This window comes from Martes martes (genome assembly GCF_963455335.1).
Source record: "Martes martes genome assembly, chromosome: 10".
Classification (NCBI taxonomy): Eukaryota; Metazoa; Chordata; class Mammalia; order Carnivora; family Mustelidae; genus Martes; species Martes martes.
The window spans coordinates 55,251,668-55,269,363 of record NC_137898.1 but is presented as its reverse complement, the minus strand read 5'-3'; the positions used below and the strand labels follow the sequence as shown (position 1 = coordinate 55,269,363).

Sequence of the window (17,696 nt, the reverse complement as noted above, 5' to 3'; positions counted from 1 at the left end):
TTGTGCTACATTATTTTTAAAAAGAATCAGGAATATGAACCCCTTATTAGATATACCATTTGCAAATATCTTCTCCTATCCAGTAGGCTGCCTTTTCATTTTGTTGATGGTTTCCTTTGTGGTGCAAAATATTTTGGATTCATATAGTCCCACTTGTTTATTTTTGCATTTGTTTCCCTTGCCTGGGGGACATATCTAGAAACATGTTTCTACTGCTCTTGTCAGAAAAATTACTGCCTATGTTTTCTTCTACTAGTTTTATGGTTTCAGTTCTCACATTTAGGTCTTTTAATACATCTTAAGTTTATTTCATGTAGAGTGGAAGAGGATGGTCCAGTTTCTTTTTTGGTTTTGTTTTGTTTGTTTGTTTTTTGCATGCAGCACCATTTGTTGAAGAAACTGTCTTTACCTCATTGCAAATTCCTTCCTTTCTTTCTTTTTTTTTTTTTTTCTCATTGCAAATTCTTGCCTCCATTGTTATAGATTAGTTGACCATATAAGTATGGGTTTATTTCTGGGCTCTGCATTATGTTCTATTGGTCTTTGTGTCTATTTTTTTTTTCTTTTTGTCAGTACCATAGTGTTTTGATTACTATAACTTTGTAACATATCTTGAAATCTGGGATTGTGATTCCTTCAGCTTTGTTCTTTTTCAAGATTACTTTGGCTATGCAGGGTCTTTTGTGGTTCCATAAACATTTTAGGATTATTTATTCTAATTTTGTGACAAATGGTATTGGTATTTTGACAGAGATTACATTAAATTTGTAGATGGACATTTTAACAATATGAATTCTTCTAATCCATGAACATGGAATATTTTTCCATTTGTTTGTGTCATCTTTAATTTCGCTCATCAATTTTTTTATAGTTTTCAGAGTCTAGGTCTTTCACGTCTTTGGTTATGTAAAGAACTTATACAGCTCAACACCAAAAACCAAATCATTCAATTAAAATAAACAAAGTCCCTCAAGTAGACATTTTACTAAAAAAGACATACAGATAGCCAGCAGATCCACAAAAAGATGTTCACCATAACTCATCATTGGGGAAATGCAAATCAAAACTACAATGAAATATTGTCTCCCACTTGTCAGAATGGCTACAATGAACACTAAGCAAACAAACAAAAACAAAGAAAAAACAAAACCACAAGAAATATCAAGCACTGGTCAGGATGTGGACGAAAAGGAAACCTCTTGCCCTATTGGTGAGAATGCAAATTGGTACAGCAACGTGGAAAAGAGGATGGATGTTCCTCAAAAAACTAAAAATAGAAGTATAATACAATCCAGTAATTCCACTACTGGGTAGTTACCCTCTCCCGCCCTTCAAAAAAAAAAAAAAAAAAATCCCCATGCTAATTCAGAAAAAGAAAGATAGTAATTCCACAACTGGATATTTATCCCCCAAGAAACAAAAACCCTAATTTGAAAATGTTCATTGCAACATTATTTGTCATTGGGAGAATCATTATTTATCTTAGTCAAAATATGGAAGCGACCCAAGTATCCCTGCATAGATGAATGGATAAAGAATAGTGTATATTCTTTCCATATATATGTATATGTAATGAAATATTACTCAGCCATAAAAAAGAATGAAAGCCTGCCATTTCTAACAACACGGATGGACCTAGAGGGTATTATGCTAAGTGAAATAAGGCAATCAGAAAAAGACAAATACCATATGGTATTACTCATATGTGGAATTTAAGAAACAAAACAATAGAGAGACAAATGAAAGAACAGTCTCTTAAATACAGAGAACCAACTGGTGGTTACCAGAGGGGAGGTACATGGGGGGATGGGTGAAATAAAAAGAATAAGTCATTGAAATTTGGTTTGGCCCTGATTTATGAATTCATTGAAGAAGAAGGCATAACCTTCTGGTAGCTGTGTTTTTGTTCTTCATGAACACACAAAAACAAACCATGTAGGATCTCATAAACCAGGATACATAATGAGTTCATGTTTAAAGAATTTATTTATGGGCAGTTCATTCCCTGATTCCTTTATTTGGCTCTTATTATCTGTCTGCTATGTGATAAAATTGATGCTAGTGATCAGGATACAGTACCTGGGGAGAAATCGGGCCAGGGCTATTCTCCCTGAGTAGTGGGATTATCCAAAGAGCAAGCTTAAAACTTGGACTGAGAGGTCACAGATTCTGGGCAATACTACCACATTTGAGAGAACTTGGGGAAAGAAGCTAAAAGATAAGCTTCTTTAGAAGTTGTAGAAAGGAGGGTTCAGGATCATAAAGGTAAAACTAAGACAATAGGTAGGACTAGGAAAAAAGGAGTCTTTCTGGTTACTACTTGTTATGATGATCCTTCAGCATCTCCCTGGGGCATAGAGGATTGAATGACAGAGCCCAGGATTTTGGCATGGTACGAGAACCAGCTTTCTGCAGGGGAAGATGTGCAGATGTGTTTATGAGCAGATGTGACACTGCTAGCCTATTTTTGTTGGTGATTCTTTTTGTTGATAGATAGATTGTGTCAGTCCCTTCATTCTGCTACTCCTTCCCTCAGCCACTGCTTCCCTCCTGCTGACACCTGCCTCAGAACAAAGACTCCCTACAGGGAGGTAAACAGAACTTGCACTATATCATTATTTAGAATCTGGCCCTCTGAGTCCCACTCCTGAAATGACTTTGCATGATTTTGACCATGTTTGGTGTTAGTTTGTGCATTCTGCAATGGACATGACAGAATTTTTTTAAAAACTTTCTTCCTTTGAACTAATAATAAAGAAATATGGGGGCGCCTGGGTGGCTCAGTGGGTTAAAACCTCTGCCTTTGGCTCAGGTCATGATCCCAGGGTCCTGGGATCGAGCTCCGCATCGGGCTCTCTGCTCAGCAGGGAGCCTGCTTCCTCCTCTCTCTCTGCCTGCCTCTCTCCCTACTTGTGATCTCTCTCTGTCAAATAATAAATAAAATCTTTAAAAAAAACAAAAAAAAAAAAAGAAAAGAAATATGGCCACATCTGGACTCAAAAGTTGATGTGCTGTTGGAACGTGAGAGGTGGGATTGCAGAAAATACCATGGGGCAGGGGGAGAGGAAATGTCCAGGGTAAAGCCATTGGCCAGGGAAATAAAATAGAGTAAAGGATCTGGAGGATGTTAAGGATAGATAAAACTAGAGCTACTAATAGCATTTTATCAGGTGTCCAACAATAGGGGTTGTACCTCTGATACCTTCAGGAGCATGACTACTCCAGCCAAGGAGTAAGAAGCAAATGGGCTCCCACACCCACACAATTTGGGAAAGAGGGCTCTGGAGATACAACCTCCCAGGCCCTAATCTAGTTTCAGATTCAGCTTTAACTTCACCCTCTCTCTAGAGGCTCATCCATGACTGCCAAAGACTGCAACATACCCAGAACCCTAGGGTCAACCAGCCCCATCTCCTTGGGAGCTCAGGGAAAACTCCAGGGTCAAGTTTGCGCATAATATCTGTGGTGCCTGGTTTCTGTGTGTTTGGGGAAGGAGAGAGTGGCAGAGAGCTAATTCTGGACACCCAGGGGATCTTCCCTTAGGTGACTTAAAGAACCACGCCAGGGTTTCTGGGTGCCCAAGGGTGAGGAGTGGGGACATGCAGGGCCCTGAGTGTACTATCCAGGAGCCACATGGTTGTACATGTGTGTATTGCTACAGACAGCTCTCCACACTCAGACACACACGTTTGAAGAAGTTGTCTGGGCCCGGCTTCCCATACTCTGCCTCACACTCAGGTGAGTGTTTTCCTGGTGAGGTGGGCTTCACAGTCCCATTCGAGCAGCCTAGCCTCAGGGTCCCAGAAGCTGCCACCTGCTCCCTTTGGTCCTCATTGAGCAGTTGTCATGAGAGGTCCCTGCAAGTACCTTATGTGCTGCAAATGTGGATCCTTCACAGTTTAGTGAGCAATTCTGTTGTAAGCACTTAAGCTATCCTATTTCTATGTTTACTGAGCATGGTAATAAATATTTGGTCATTTTGTAAGGTATGTCTATCCATTTTTTTTCTCGTATTCTTCAAGTTCCCTTCTTCAAGTGGAGTCACATTCAAAAATCCACAAAATATATTTTCATGTACTTAATGACATGCTTTAATGGGAACAATGATTAATAAAAATAATTAATAAAAATATTCCAAATGAATATAGTCTATGAGATATTAATGTTGGAAGACCACATTATTATTTTTTTTAAGTTTTTTTTTTTTTTAATTTATTTGACAGAGATTACAAGTAGGCAGAGAGGCAGGCAGAGAGAGAGAGGAGGAAGCAGGCTCCCTGCTGAGCAGAAAGCCCAATGTGGGGCTCGATCCCAGGACCCTGGGTCATGACCTGAGCCGAAGGCAGAGGCTTTAACCCACTGAGCCACCCAGGCGCCCCAGACCACATTATTATTAATGGAATACTATAGTATGGTATATATTATACATGATGTGTAATATATATCACCTTGATTTCAGAACAATTTTTATATATCTTAAAACTCCTTTTGGTTTCCACTTTGAAACCCTTGATTCTTTTAAGTTTGAGGCTCATGAAGGTTTTTATTATTCTTCTCAGGAACTGAACCTGGGTGCCACCATGACCATTTGCAATGCCTCCCTGGGTCATCCTCCTTTCTTCATTCTCCAAGGCATCCCTGGGATGGAGGACAAACACAGATGGATCTCTATCCCCTTCTCTTCCATGTACTTTGTCACCATCCTTGGGAACTGCACCATCATCTTCATTATCTGCACAGAGCGCTCCCTGCACAAGCCCATGTTCCTGCTTCTCTGCATGTTGGCACTTACAGACCTGGGCATGTCCACAACGACAATTCCCAAGGTGCTGTGCATCTTCTGGTTTGGCCAGAGTGAGATCAGCTATATGGGCTGCCTGGTCCAAATGTTCTTCATCCACTCTATATCTGCCTTGCAGTCTGCTATCTTGACGACCATGGCCTTTGACCGCTATGTGGCCATCTGTGAGCCCCTGCGCTATGCCACCATCCTTTCCAATAGTCGCATTGGGCTCATTGGCCTAGTGAGTTTAATGAGAGCCATCCTTTTCATTCTGCCCATGCCTGTCCTCCTCCAGAAGATGCCTTTTCGTGCAAATCATGTCATCCCAACCACCTATTGTGAGCATATGGCTGTGGTGAAGATGGTGTGTGTGGACACCACAGTCAACCGGATATATGGTCTGGTGGTGGCCTTGGTGGTTGTTGTGCTAGACATTTCAGCTATTGGCTCATCTTATGTGCTTATAATCCGGGCTGTCCTGCGACTGTCTTCTAAAGAAGCCCACCACAAAGCAGTCAACACCTGCACCACACACATCTGTGTCATGCTGATCTCTTATACACCCTCACTCTTCTCTTTTCTCACTCACCGCTTTGGCAGGGGAATTCCAGCCCATGTACACACCATTCTTGGAAACCTTTACTTCCTTGTACCTCCAATGCTCAATCCTATTATTTATTCAGTGAAAACCAAGGAGTTTCGTGACAAACTGACCAAATATGGCTGCTGGAAGAAGGAATCCATAAGCATTACCCATACTCAGAAGCCTGTTTGATCATCCAGCATTAGGGACTATGAGGAAAAAAATGTTTCTGGGCAAATTGGCAACTGGCAGACATGGGTCATAATGTCTGATTAACTGCCAAAATCTTGAATAGAGAGGCTAAGTCACAGGAGACCTTCATACTCTCAGTAACTGCAAAGTAAGACTATCATCCCCTTTGATATGAAAGTAATGATGTAGTTTCTCCATAGTGGAATGGTAGTTTGGCAAATTATTTGTTTACAAAGCACTTTGAATAGAAAGTGCTTTTACAAAGCACTTTGAATAGAAACACACACTGAGTGCATATAAAGTAAGGCGGAGTGTTTCCTATGCAGGTAACATAAACCAAACAATGACTTGCCTACCAACATGCCATACAAAGCCAAGGTCTGTTGGGTGTGAGTGTTCATTTGTATTTGAGTGGTTAGGGGGAAGTAAGATGTATGGATTGGGGACAGTGAGAAGGGACAAGGAAAGTACAAGATAGTATTTATAGTCACTATGATATTTTCTCTGCTGGCTGGCCTCAGCTGTGGGTAGACTGTCTTGTTGTTTCCAAGAAGAACCAAGGAATATGCACAGGAGACATAATCTGTAAACTCAGACATTTCAGATGAAAGGAAATGAAAAGGGGAAGTTCCTGAGCTTAAAGTTTTAAAAGCATTTGACCTAATTTTGTACTTGTAAAAACTCCCAGAGTCATCTCCCCCACTCCTCTCAACTAATTCACTGTTTGGCAAGATTCTCTTACAAAAGGAACTTCTGAGAATGTCCTGTTACTGGTATTAGTTGTAAAAGCCTGTTTTATACTGGAACCCTTTGATTGCAGACCTCTGCAAAGCAATTTCCTCGGGCGTCTGGAAAGAAGGCCTGAACAAGTACGCATGGCAGCTGGGGAGCTCAGATCCTGGGCCCCGATGTGGGCATTCGTTCCATTCAGAGGATATTCTTTCTTGCTTTAGAGAATTAATGTGGTTGTAATGGCAAGTATTAGAAGTTGCATGGAGCTGGAAAGCAGAAAGCTTCTAGCGTGTCTATCATGTTGTAGAACTCATATATGAGGCAAAATTCAGTGAATAGGATGCCTACCCTTCATGCCATGTGGCCACTATTTGGATGGAACTCTTACAATACTTGAACTGCAGGGCAATGGATGAAACTTCTTCAGAGAGTTGTGCTTGCTGTAAGAAATAATAATAAATGATCCCAGTAGCCTGCACAGCTCAACAACAAGGACTGAGAAAGGTAGGCTATTTCAGAACTTGAAATAAAGGGCACAACCTTCAGGAGAGAAAAATGAGGATTGCATAAGAAGTGCCATTTCTATGAATGGAAGAAACAGGAGCAGGGGCTGAGGAGCAGGGTTCTCCCTGTAGGCAGCCATGAATTAAGTTAGAGTAAGGAGACCAAACCAGGCACCAACTCGTGCCTCCTGGAAGCCCGAGGGTTAATAACCTTGGGGACGGAAAGTTGAGCAGCGCTTGAGAAAGGGCCTGAGCAATGGATCCAGAGACTCGCTGACACTGAGGTGGCTGCCTGCTCCCGCTTATCTAAGACAGGCCAAACAGGCCTGGTCATAAATCCATTGTGGTCTTGTGCTGTCCTTGTACGGGTCATAAACTGCATGATTGTAAGATTGTGCTGTGCTTGCATGGCTCATAAACTATACCCTGAATCACTTTGAAGTTAGGACATCTGGTTAAAGTGTTATCTAAAGACAGAGACTTCTGGCGTCAGAGGGGTTGCATGTGTATGTTGCAAATTCTTAAGTAATCAGCTAAAAACAGATACTTCCTTATGATTGTTCCTGTTAGCTATATAACTCCTCGCTGCCCTGGATAAAGTTGGCATTGCTTGGACATCATCCACATTGTCCCTCCTGTCCTCATTTCTTTGCATCTCGTCTTCGTCTCACCATCCTCTTACCCTCTCCACCCTGGTCGTGTTGTCACCCCGGCCGCAGCACTCCCTGTCTGAAAGGAATACCAAGGTCAGACATTGAATCCTCCATAAAACATAGACACAATTCAAACCAAAACAGAGCCCCGAGCACAAGGTTTTATGATTCATGATGTAACTGACAAAAGAGTAGCAGGGAGTGAACAGGCCTGAGGCACTCACAATCTGAGGAGCTGTGTGATAGCAGGAGCGTAAGTAGGTTTTGCTGAGATGTGAGAGTGATTTTCTTTCTATCTGATTCGAACGGATTTTGGGTATAGAAGGGAGTCCACCTGCGGTAAATATTTTCCCTTCTGGTTTTTGGTGAGCTAGTCTGTAAACAGAAGAAGTCTTTCTTTGTTTTACTGAAGTTTGGGGCTGAAATTTTATTAAGTCTCAAACACAATACACTTGGGAGAATGTGTGGGGAACACTGGCAGTAGCAGCTGGGAAAACCGGGGAACTAGAAAAATCAGAGAAGTCACTGGAGGAAGCCTGACTGTGTCTGCCTTCCTCACTGGGCTTTTTCCTTCTTCACAAGTGTTATTAATCTGTGGTTGATTGTTTTTCCTGCAGGATGAGCTTGATTTCTCTCCTGTGGCCTTGCTGGAAATGTCCCAAATGATGATATGGGACACAGTACTGATTCCCAACTCAAGGTTGGCTGCTTGCTGCTTGGAAAATCAATACCAGAGAGTCAAATGATGGTGGGGAAGGTTGCTTTTTCAGGAAGCCAGCAACTTGGAAAGGTGGAGGACTAAGGTCTCCAAGACATCTTTCCTATCCAGGTGCAACCAGAAGGCTTTGGAAATGGTTGGGGGTGTCTGTGTAAGAGAAGGAAGTTATTCTCACGTGGATACCTAAACAGAGGCTTTGGTGTCCCTGGAAACTGTTTTTCAATATAGTCAGGATATATCTCCTGGGAAAGTTCTGTTCCTTCATTTCTCAAGGCTAGTGGTCTACAAATCTTAAGAGGTGAAAATTTGGGGCACTTGGGTGGCTCAGTGGGTTAAAACCTCTGCCTTTGGCTCAGGTCATGATCCCAGGGTCCTGGGATCGAGCCCCGCATCGGGCTCTCTGCTCAGCCGGGAGGCTGCTTCCCCCCTCTCTCTGCCTGCCTCTCTGCCTACTTGTGATCTATCTCTCTCTCTTTCTCTCTCTGTTAAATAAATACATAAAATCTTAAAAAAAAAAAAAAAGAGGTGTAAATTTGTTCCACTACAGAACAAGGCACCTCTGTCAGCAAGCAAGGGATGTGTAAGCTTGCAGCTAGTTAACCTTCATAGTGGTTGCAGTGTCGTTGTGTTGACAAACATTAACTGACTAGTTTACCCTTAACCCTATAGAATTGTTTCTAGCCATGCAAAAATTAGAACAATGTTCATATGTTCTGGTATCTTGATCAAATTTAAGTCACTCTCTTCTTGGCTGTCAGGTCTTTAGGGGCTGAATCAATGCCAAATCCATTTCATTTTCATTATCTTTCCCGAGGGATTTCTGCCTGGAGATGTCCTAAGCCCCAAGTAAATTATAAATCATTATACCAGTGATTGTGTAATGGTTTTGTATATAATTAACTCCTAAAAATCTCTAGGGGACGGACCAGCTCTCACTGGAGTCTTAGGTCCTGGGGCAGAAGCACTGGAGTTTTCACCACTGGGGAATGTAAGGGAAAGGAGGGTTTAAGACAGAAGCTTGAATACTGGCAAGTTATTTAGAAAAGTGATCACAGGGGATGCAGTGTACAAAACAGGTGGAGTGAAATCTGAAAAGAGGAAGAGCCAATACAGGGAATTTTTTACTCAGTTGCACAGGATTAGTAGAGACTTTTGTCCAACCCTGCAGGACCAGCTGTAGAGCCTTAGAAGACACATTTCACAATTGTCATCTGCGAGAGATGAGAGAATTTTACCCAATGACTCCTGTGGAGCTCAGGGTTCCTGTGGGGCTCATGTCCTCAACCCCAGGTATTCGTGGTTGTGTAGGCATGACAGTGGATCTGGTGTTTGGGCTGTCCCATGCCAGGGAGCTGGGGAAATCCCATGACAAGGAACTCCAGGTCCTAAATGTGACCTGATGTCCATTATCTGACTACACCTGCCTAGAACTGGTCACAGCTCCAGTGGCTGAATAGGAAGTCTGACCAAAGACATTAGGGAGTGACATGAAGATTATCTACTGAAACAGTCACATCACTGAGGCCTCACTTGAGATCTGTGGACTGACTTTGAGATTAACAGGGAGCTCACATCTTGAGCACATCTAACAGAATTATTATCTGGATTTTCTAACTTCTAGTAACCAACTTGTTTATCTTTATTATGATAACTCAATTTTCACAGTTACAACTGACTCAGGTAACCTAAGCAGATATTCCCTAAAGATAATCCTTAAAAATATTTCAAGGGCTCCTAAAAAGAGCTTCTAATGATGTGCATGGCTCTCCACAACCCTTATTTTTTTCTGAGTTTTCTTTTTCACACTGAACTAAATAAGAATGTTGTTAATGTTTGCTATCCCAGGTTGTGTTGTTGCTGTCAAAATAATACATGCACTCAAAAAGGCAATCAAATATCATAGGATACACAATTGGATATAAAATTGTCCATCTACTTCAATATGAAGTCAGTTCCCAAAGTCTGTCCTTTAGACATGTGTTATGTCTACTCATAATTACCTTCTATATTAAAATATTAATGCATAAATACAAGCATCTGGATAGTTCCCTTTCTCACAATGATGACTCTTCCGTCCACATTCCTAGACACTTATTTAACTTTCATCTTTTACCTGCAGCAGGTTTTTTGCTTTTTGCTTTTCTGCTTGTGTGACACACAATTTCATAGTATGAGGCTGAATATGCTTTTCCCAAACATCTCTTCGATGAGTCAAGATGAATATTCAGGTGAGTTTTTCTGCTTCTACTTAAAGTACCACTGCTTTGCAGTTCTGTTCTTAAAACTTCAGTCATGTGACTGCTGTTTTAGTAGACCACTACACATGAGAATATGCTAGCATCTTTACAACTTCTTAGCTTATTGAGTTCATATTAGCAAACCAAATCTATTGATTTACTCTGTGTCTCTTGTTGTATTTTGCCTGATTATTTTTAAAATATCATGTTCTTTGTTCTTGGGATCTTACATGTCAGTAACTGTGTGAAACAGGTCAATACTCCATTCCATCTGCATCCATATGCATATATAGATATGTATACATATATAAATCTGAAAGAATTGATACTTTGAATATATGCCACCAATTGAGGACCTTTGTCCAGTGGTCTGTTCTGCAGGCTTTGACAGACATTGCTTTATTTTGTTTGTTTGTTTGTTTAAGGCACACAGTTCAAAGCAAAAAAAAAAAAAAGCCCTTTTATCATTTTGGGCACTATTAGGAAGTTCTCAGCATTTTTATACTATAGTTCAATGGAAGAAGCTACCAATTTTATATTTTCTCAAATGTATACAGGCCAGAGGACAGAAATTGAGTTTAAATACTAATTCAAATAGTTAATAAAACAACAGAAGTGCAGTCAAACAGGTCATGCAAAGCGTTGCTGACTATTATGTTAAAAATAATGTGATGAGCACTGGGTGTTATACACAGCTAATGAATCATTGAACATTATATCAAAAACTAATGATGCACTAACCCTGGATAATTGAATTTAAGTTAAAAAAATGGAACTACCCTATCATCCAGCAATTGCATTACTAGGTATTTACCCAAAGAATACAAACATACTAATTCATCTTCTTTATCCATTCATCTCTTGATGGACATCTAGGTTCTTTCCATAGTTTGGCTATTGTGGACATTGCTGCTATAAACATTGAAGTGTGCATGCCCCTTCAGATCACTATAATATACAATGGAATATTATGCGGCCATCAAAACCCCCAAATCTTGCCATTTACAATGATGTGGATGGAACTAGAGGATATTATGCTAAGTGAAATAAGTCAGTTAGAGAAGGACAATTATCATATGATCTCACTGATATGAAGAATTTGAGAAACAAGAACAAGGATCATAGGGGAAGGGATGGAAAAATGAAACAAGATGAAACCAGAGAATAAAACAAGCCATAAAAGACTCTTAATCTCAGGAAACAAACTGAGGGTTGCTGGAGTGGAGGTTGTGGGAGGGATGGGGTGGCTGGGTGATGGACATTGGGGAGGGTATTGCTATGGTGAGCACTGTGAATTGTGTAAGAATGATGAATCACAGACCTGTACCCCTGAAACAAGTAATACATTATATGTTAATTAAAAAAAGATAAACTAAATATGAAACTTATAGCCACACAGAATATAGGAGAAAGGGGACTTAGAGTCATTTATCATTCATGTAAAGGAAAATATACAAGTTAAATAAAAATTAAAAAAAAAAACCCCACAACAGTGAATTCAAAGGGATATAGGCACACTGATGTTTATAGCAGCATTATCTACAATAACCAAATTATGGAAATAGCCCAAGTGTCCATTGAATGACAAGTGAATAAAGAAGATGTTATCTATCAGTCTATCTATGTATATGCACATACACACATACATATATATACACACATATACATATATACATATATATACACACATATATACACATATATACATATATATACTTATATATATTATATATATTAAATGTATAATGGAATATTACTCACTAAAAAAAAGAATGAGATCTTGCCATTTTCAATATGTGGTTGGAGCCAGGGAGTAAAATGCTAAGCAAAATAAGTTAGTCAGGGAAAGACAAGGACATTATTTCATTCATATATGGAAATTAAGAAACAAAACGAATGAGCAAAGGTGGGGGAATGGGGAGAGAGCCAAACCAAGAAACAGACTTTTAACTATAGAGAACAAACTGATGGTTACCAGAGGTTAGGTGGGTGGGGGATGGGTGAAACCCATTAAGGGGATTAAGAGCACACTTATCATGATGAGTACTGAGTAATGTATAGAATTGTTGAATCATACATTGTACACCTGAAACTAACATAACACTGTATGCTAACTAACTTGAACTTAAATAAAAACTTAAAACCAAAAACAAAGTAGGTCTCTTAAACAATTTTTTTTCTCTCATAGTTTTGGACGCTACAGGTCCAAAGTCAGGGTGTCATTAGGGTGATATTCCATCTGAAGATTGAAGGGGAGAGTCTTTCCTTGCCTCTCTTCTAGCTTCCGATGAGTGCTGGCAATTCCTGATATTCTTTGGCTTGAAGACATATCACTCCAACCTCTGCCTCTTTCATCACATGGCTTTCTCCCTTCTGTTTCTTCACATCCTCTTCCCTTTGTGTTTGTCTGTGTCCATATTTCTTTCTTCTTAAGAAGGTCCCAGTCACTAGATTAGGTCCTACCTTAATCCAGTATAACCTTATCTTAATTTGATTACATCTGAAAAGACCCAAATAAGGTCATATTCTGAAGTTCTCAGTGAATATGAATTTGGGGGACACTATTCAACTAAGTAAAGCATGCATCTGTTCAGACCAATTCCTTATATAAATAAAATTCCACAAGCATTGTTACTACCTACATAATTATGGGGAAATTACAAAGAAACTGAGCTTCTGTAACTTTATCTGAAAAATATTATTACACAACTTGAGTTAGAGTGGAAGTGGTTCCATGAGCTATTATATTTAAAAATACCTAGAATAACTAGCATAGAGCCACTTCAACAGCTGGTATGTCTGCTGGAATTAGTAGGATGTCAGAAACATAAGATAGGACTCTTCCATTCAGTCCTATTCTAGGACAGAACTACCTCAATCTTAGCTATTGCCCCGAACTTTATGGTTTCTCACTATCCAGTATCCTCACATGTTTATCCAAGGTTTAAATGTTATCATTCTTCTCTATCATTAATATTATGTTGATAACAGTACAATACTCATTCCTATATTTGCTTAGTTTTTTTTTAAACTCTGACATGCCAGTCATGATGATGGGCAAAAGTCAGTGCCAGGCGTAAATTCTCTATGTTCCACCCTGCGTTGGGAAATCTGGGTGAAATCTGGTTTGTGAAGTACACAGAGGCATACGGAAGCCACCGTAGATTAATTATCTGACTCTACTCTGTCTCCTTCCCACAGAACAAACTTTCCCCAACACACCCTTCATAAGAATAACATCTTTATAGTTAAGAATGAATTAGGAAATTTGTTTACTAAGAGAGATAAATGGCAGAATAGATGGAAGATAATGATTTATTTCTTTTATTATAGGGGTAATATGATTATCGTTTTGTAAGCATCTTCCTACTCTGAAGGCTATGAAAGACCAGGGAAAACTAAAGGAAAAGGACTATTTAGGACTGAGGGCTCTCTCAGTCGAGGTCACATGAAGTGAAGATGTTCTTAAGATCTATAGATGGGCGAGCGGAACAGAGTACAGAGGAGGTCAGGACTGGTTAGAAGTCCTTGTTAGGTTGAAAAAGTACATACACAGCTCTCATCCCCAATGTCATATCTTTTTAAGAATCTCAAGCACAGGGATAGAGATTTAAGAAGGATTTAGAAATTTAGGGTTCTTTTTCCTGATTTCACTGTCAATAATCACAATTGTTTAAGACTGTGCTAAAACTGTGACTATCATTTTTTAGATTATGTACTTATTTATTTATTTGTCAGAGAGAGAGAGAGAGAGAGAACAAGCTGGGGAAGCAGCAGGCAAAGGGAGAACCAGGCTTCCCACTGAGCAAGGAGCCTGACGCGGGGCTCCATTCCAGGAACCTGAGCCAAAGGCAGACACTTAACTGATTGAGCCACCCAGTGATCCCAAAACTGTGACTATCTTATTTTTTAGTATTTCTTACCCCATGAAGTCATTTTAACTTTTAGAAATTGAGTTACAAATGGGGTCATTTCTGCCTAACTATCCAATCTTGTATTTGGCTTACTACATTATGCAATCGACCCTATGATAACTATGTATTTAAAAATGATTGGATAGAAATCACTACAATGCTTTAAGTATTTCAGCATAGCAAACTTCATTATATAAGTTGGTCTTTGTGGATGATCTAAGTCATAGTGGAGTATCACTTGAGGAACAGGTAGTTTCCTGTTAACTTATGCCTTTTTTTTCTTTTTCAGGTTAAGTTCCTGGTCTCAGAACTTTTGAATTAGTCATCTGGATACATGTTTTCCCTTGCAATGAAACCTTCTGTGATATGCATTTCAATAGTCCCCACATTCTGAGTCTGTAGATCTTTTTCAAGCTCCTTCATTTTTGTTATAAGCATCCACATCATTGCAATCATCCAATTGATATTGTGAACATGTTGCTTTGCCATTGCATTAAAAACAAATCCTATTGAAAAGATCAGTTTCCTGAAGAGTTATTACATGTTAAGGTGGTATCCAAATATAATGAGTATGTCAGGTCCCTTTCAGTACTAAGACATTCTTTAGAAACAGAGTTAAAAAAAAAAAAAAGTAGAAAATAGAAAACCAAAGCAAATACAAACTTTCTACCCAGACAAGGAAAGATGACCTTGGCTCATTTACAGAAAAAACTTGTGTGTAGCTTATGAACATGAACACAGATGTGAAAGTCATCAGGAGATCCATGCTGCAAGAGGGCTCTTATTAAACAGACATAGGAAGAGCCATCTTGGCCTCTTCCATTTTAGTTCTTAGTTCAGTGAAAGCACAAACATATTGGTTCTTCATTCAAACCAAAACAGAATATGCCAGAACATAAGAAACCACCCCACACAAACACTCTTTCAGGTCTATTTGTTTCACAACTCATTTAGAGATACAACTAAGGTCTTAGATATTTGGGCAAAGGCAATGTCAGTGGTCCTCACTGTTAATTTACTCATGGGTATATTTTCTATGCTCACAGCCTATGCAGGTACTCTGCAAAGGCATTTGGCCACCTTGTGCCTTATTTCCTTCATTTTTATGCCATAGATGATAGGGTTGAGTACTAAGGGTAAAAGAAGTTAGAGATTGGCAAGGAGAACATGAGCATGAGGTGGGATATGGTGACCTATGCAGCGGGTAAGAGATGAAAAGAGTGCAGGCACATAAGTGACAAGAATAACAAAGAAGTGGGCTGAAAAGGCGTTGAGGGCTTTGCAGATAACATCTCAAGAGTTGAGATATACCACAGCCTGCAAGATAAGTCCGTGAGAGAAGCCGATGAGCAGCAAATCAAGTCCCACCACAAGCAGAATCACAAAGAACCCATAAATATGTTTAGGTCTGGTATGGCCACAGGCCATTTTCACCACAGCCATGTGGTCACAGTAGGTATGAGGAATGACCATGTGGCAGAATGTCAACCCTTGAAGTAGAAGAAGCATGGGCAGAATAAGAATCACACCTTTGACTAGAGCCACCAGTCCCAGGCATCCAACTAAGGTATGACTCAAAATTGTGTTGTAGCGTAATGGCTCACACACAGCCATGAAATGGTCAAAGGCCATTGCAGCAAGTAGGACTGATTGTACCACAGATGCTTCATGGATGAAAAACATCTGGGTGAAACAGGCATTAGCAGTTGTGTCCCGATCATTGAACTAGAAGAGGCAGAGGAGCTTGGGCAACAGAGCCAGAGTAGATATGAGGTCAGCCACCATCAGCAAGGCTAGGAACAGGTACATTGGGCTGGAAGTCTGGGCTCTGTGACCAGCAGAAAGAGGATAGCACCATTGCCAATGAGGATAGCCAAAAGCATAGAGGAGAAAGGAAGAGATAACCACAAGTGGTGTGACTCTAAGCCTGGTATGTCCATCAAAGTGAAGGTCAGGAAGCTGGAATGGTTGAATATTAGCATGGTATAAACTGTTGGTTGTTGTTAAAGCAAGTCTAGATGTCTACCTGTCAATGAGATATATATGGTGGTTTGTTTATACGAGTTTGGCTTTTCATGGGACTTAGAGAAAGATGGAAAAATACCTCTGGCGTCATGGAATCTGCAATCTGGCTTCATGTATATCTGTAAGCAACTCTATTGTTTTCACACTCATTTCTTTTTGAGCTGAGCTTTGGGATTCTTTTCTGTATAGAGGCTATTGTAGTGGACCTTTACTCTTATCTGTCCCAGTTCAGCAATTCCACACTTCAATTTTTTTTTTTTCTGGAGTCCTAAGTAAGAATAGAAGATGGAAAAATCTGATACATGATCCATGATCTTCTCATTGGGAAGCTTCCCAATTAGAGAAGAAATATGCTTACTCACCCTTTATTGCAGAAGAGCTGAGCTGTTGGGGGAAATTCCCCTAGAGTTTTTTTTGCTTTTTATGTGTTGTCCCTCTTTCGGGGATCCACACTCTCTGGTCATGAACCTGTTTCTCCTTCTGGGGTCCTCTGCTTTTCAGACAAAATATGAAAGATATATTGTCTACATAAGGACACCATCAGATGGCTGCTTCCCACTAGCTCTCAAGTACTTATGCATTCAATGAACAGTCCTTTGAAGTTTTTTGCATGAATTGTGCATCTTTCTTTCATTTACAACCGGCCCTCGTTCATGTATATATTGAATTGCCTTTTTTTTTTTTAAGATTTTATTTATTTGACAGACAGAGATCACAAGTAGGCAGAGAGGCAGGCAGAGAGAAAGGAGGAAGCAGGCTCCTTGCTGAGCAGAGAGCCCAATGCAGGGCTCGATCCCAGGACCCTGGGATCATGACCTGAGCTGAAGGCAGAGGCCTTAACCCACTGAACCACCCCAGGTGCCCTTATTGAATTGCCTTTGATCCTGAGGCATTTACTTCAAAGTAAAGCCCACTGGCTCTTTTATTCTTCACTTCCTATCATGAATTAGTAGAATTTCTCTTTCCTTCCAAAGACCTATAGACACTCTAAGCAGTAAAGAAAGAACCCTTTCCACAAACACCTGCCTGCGTTGTATCTATTCTTTTCATCTCCCACATGTTGTCCATTTCATCTATTTTTTAGGTTATGTATCCAACTTGTGCCTATAGTCTCTACTCATAGTCTCACATTTTAGGGAACTTAACATAATCATGTAAAATTATATTTAGAAAGTCCCTTGAGCTGTTGTAGTCATGGAGATGATTAGTGATTCCTATAGGAAGTAGGTATGCCTATGTTTGCATTATGATGGAAATTTTTATTAAACTTAGGCATCTAAAAGGAAGATAATCTTTTTAATAAAGTTCGTGTGGGGGCAGGGAGGAAAGCAGGACCAATAACACAAAGAGACTTTT

General features: G+C 39.9%; 1 protein-coding gene and 1 pseudogene across 2 annotated transcripts; one reads left to right on the top strand and one right to left on the bottom strand.

Annotated features, from left to right (window-relative positions):
* Window positions 1-4,580: 4,580 nt before the first annotated feature.
* LOC308350012 (olfactory receptor 52E4-like) lies at window positions 4,581-5,558 on the top strand (the record flags this gene model as incomplete). Its single annotated transcript, XM_080815014.1, has 1 exon — window positions 4,581-5,558. One exon carries the CDS (start codon window positions 4,581-4,583, stop codon window positions 5,556-5,558), a length of 978 nt encoding a protein of 325 aa, XP_080671140.1.
* A 9,804-nt stretch (window positions 5,559-15,362) lies between these two features.
* Window positions 15,363-16,297, bottom strand: LOC308350851 (olfactory receptor 52P1-like; annotated as a pseudogene). The gene has a single exon. The product of its transcript is annotated as an olfactory receptor 52P1-like (transcript).
* Between the last annotated feature and the right edge of the window lie 1,399 nt (window positions 16,298-17,696).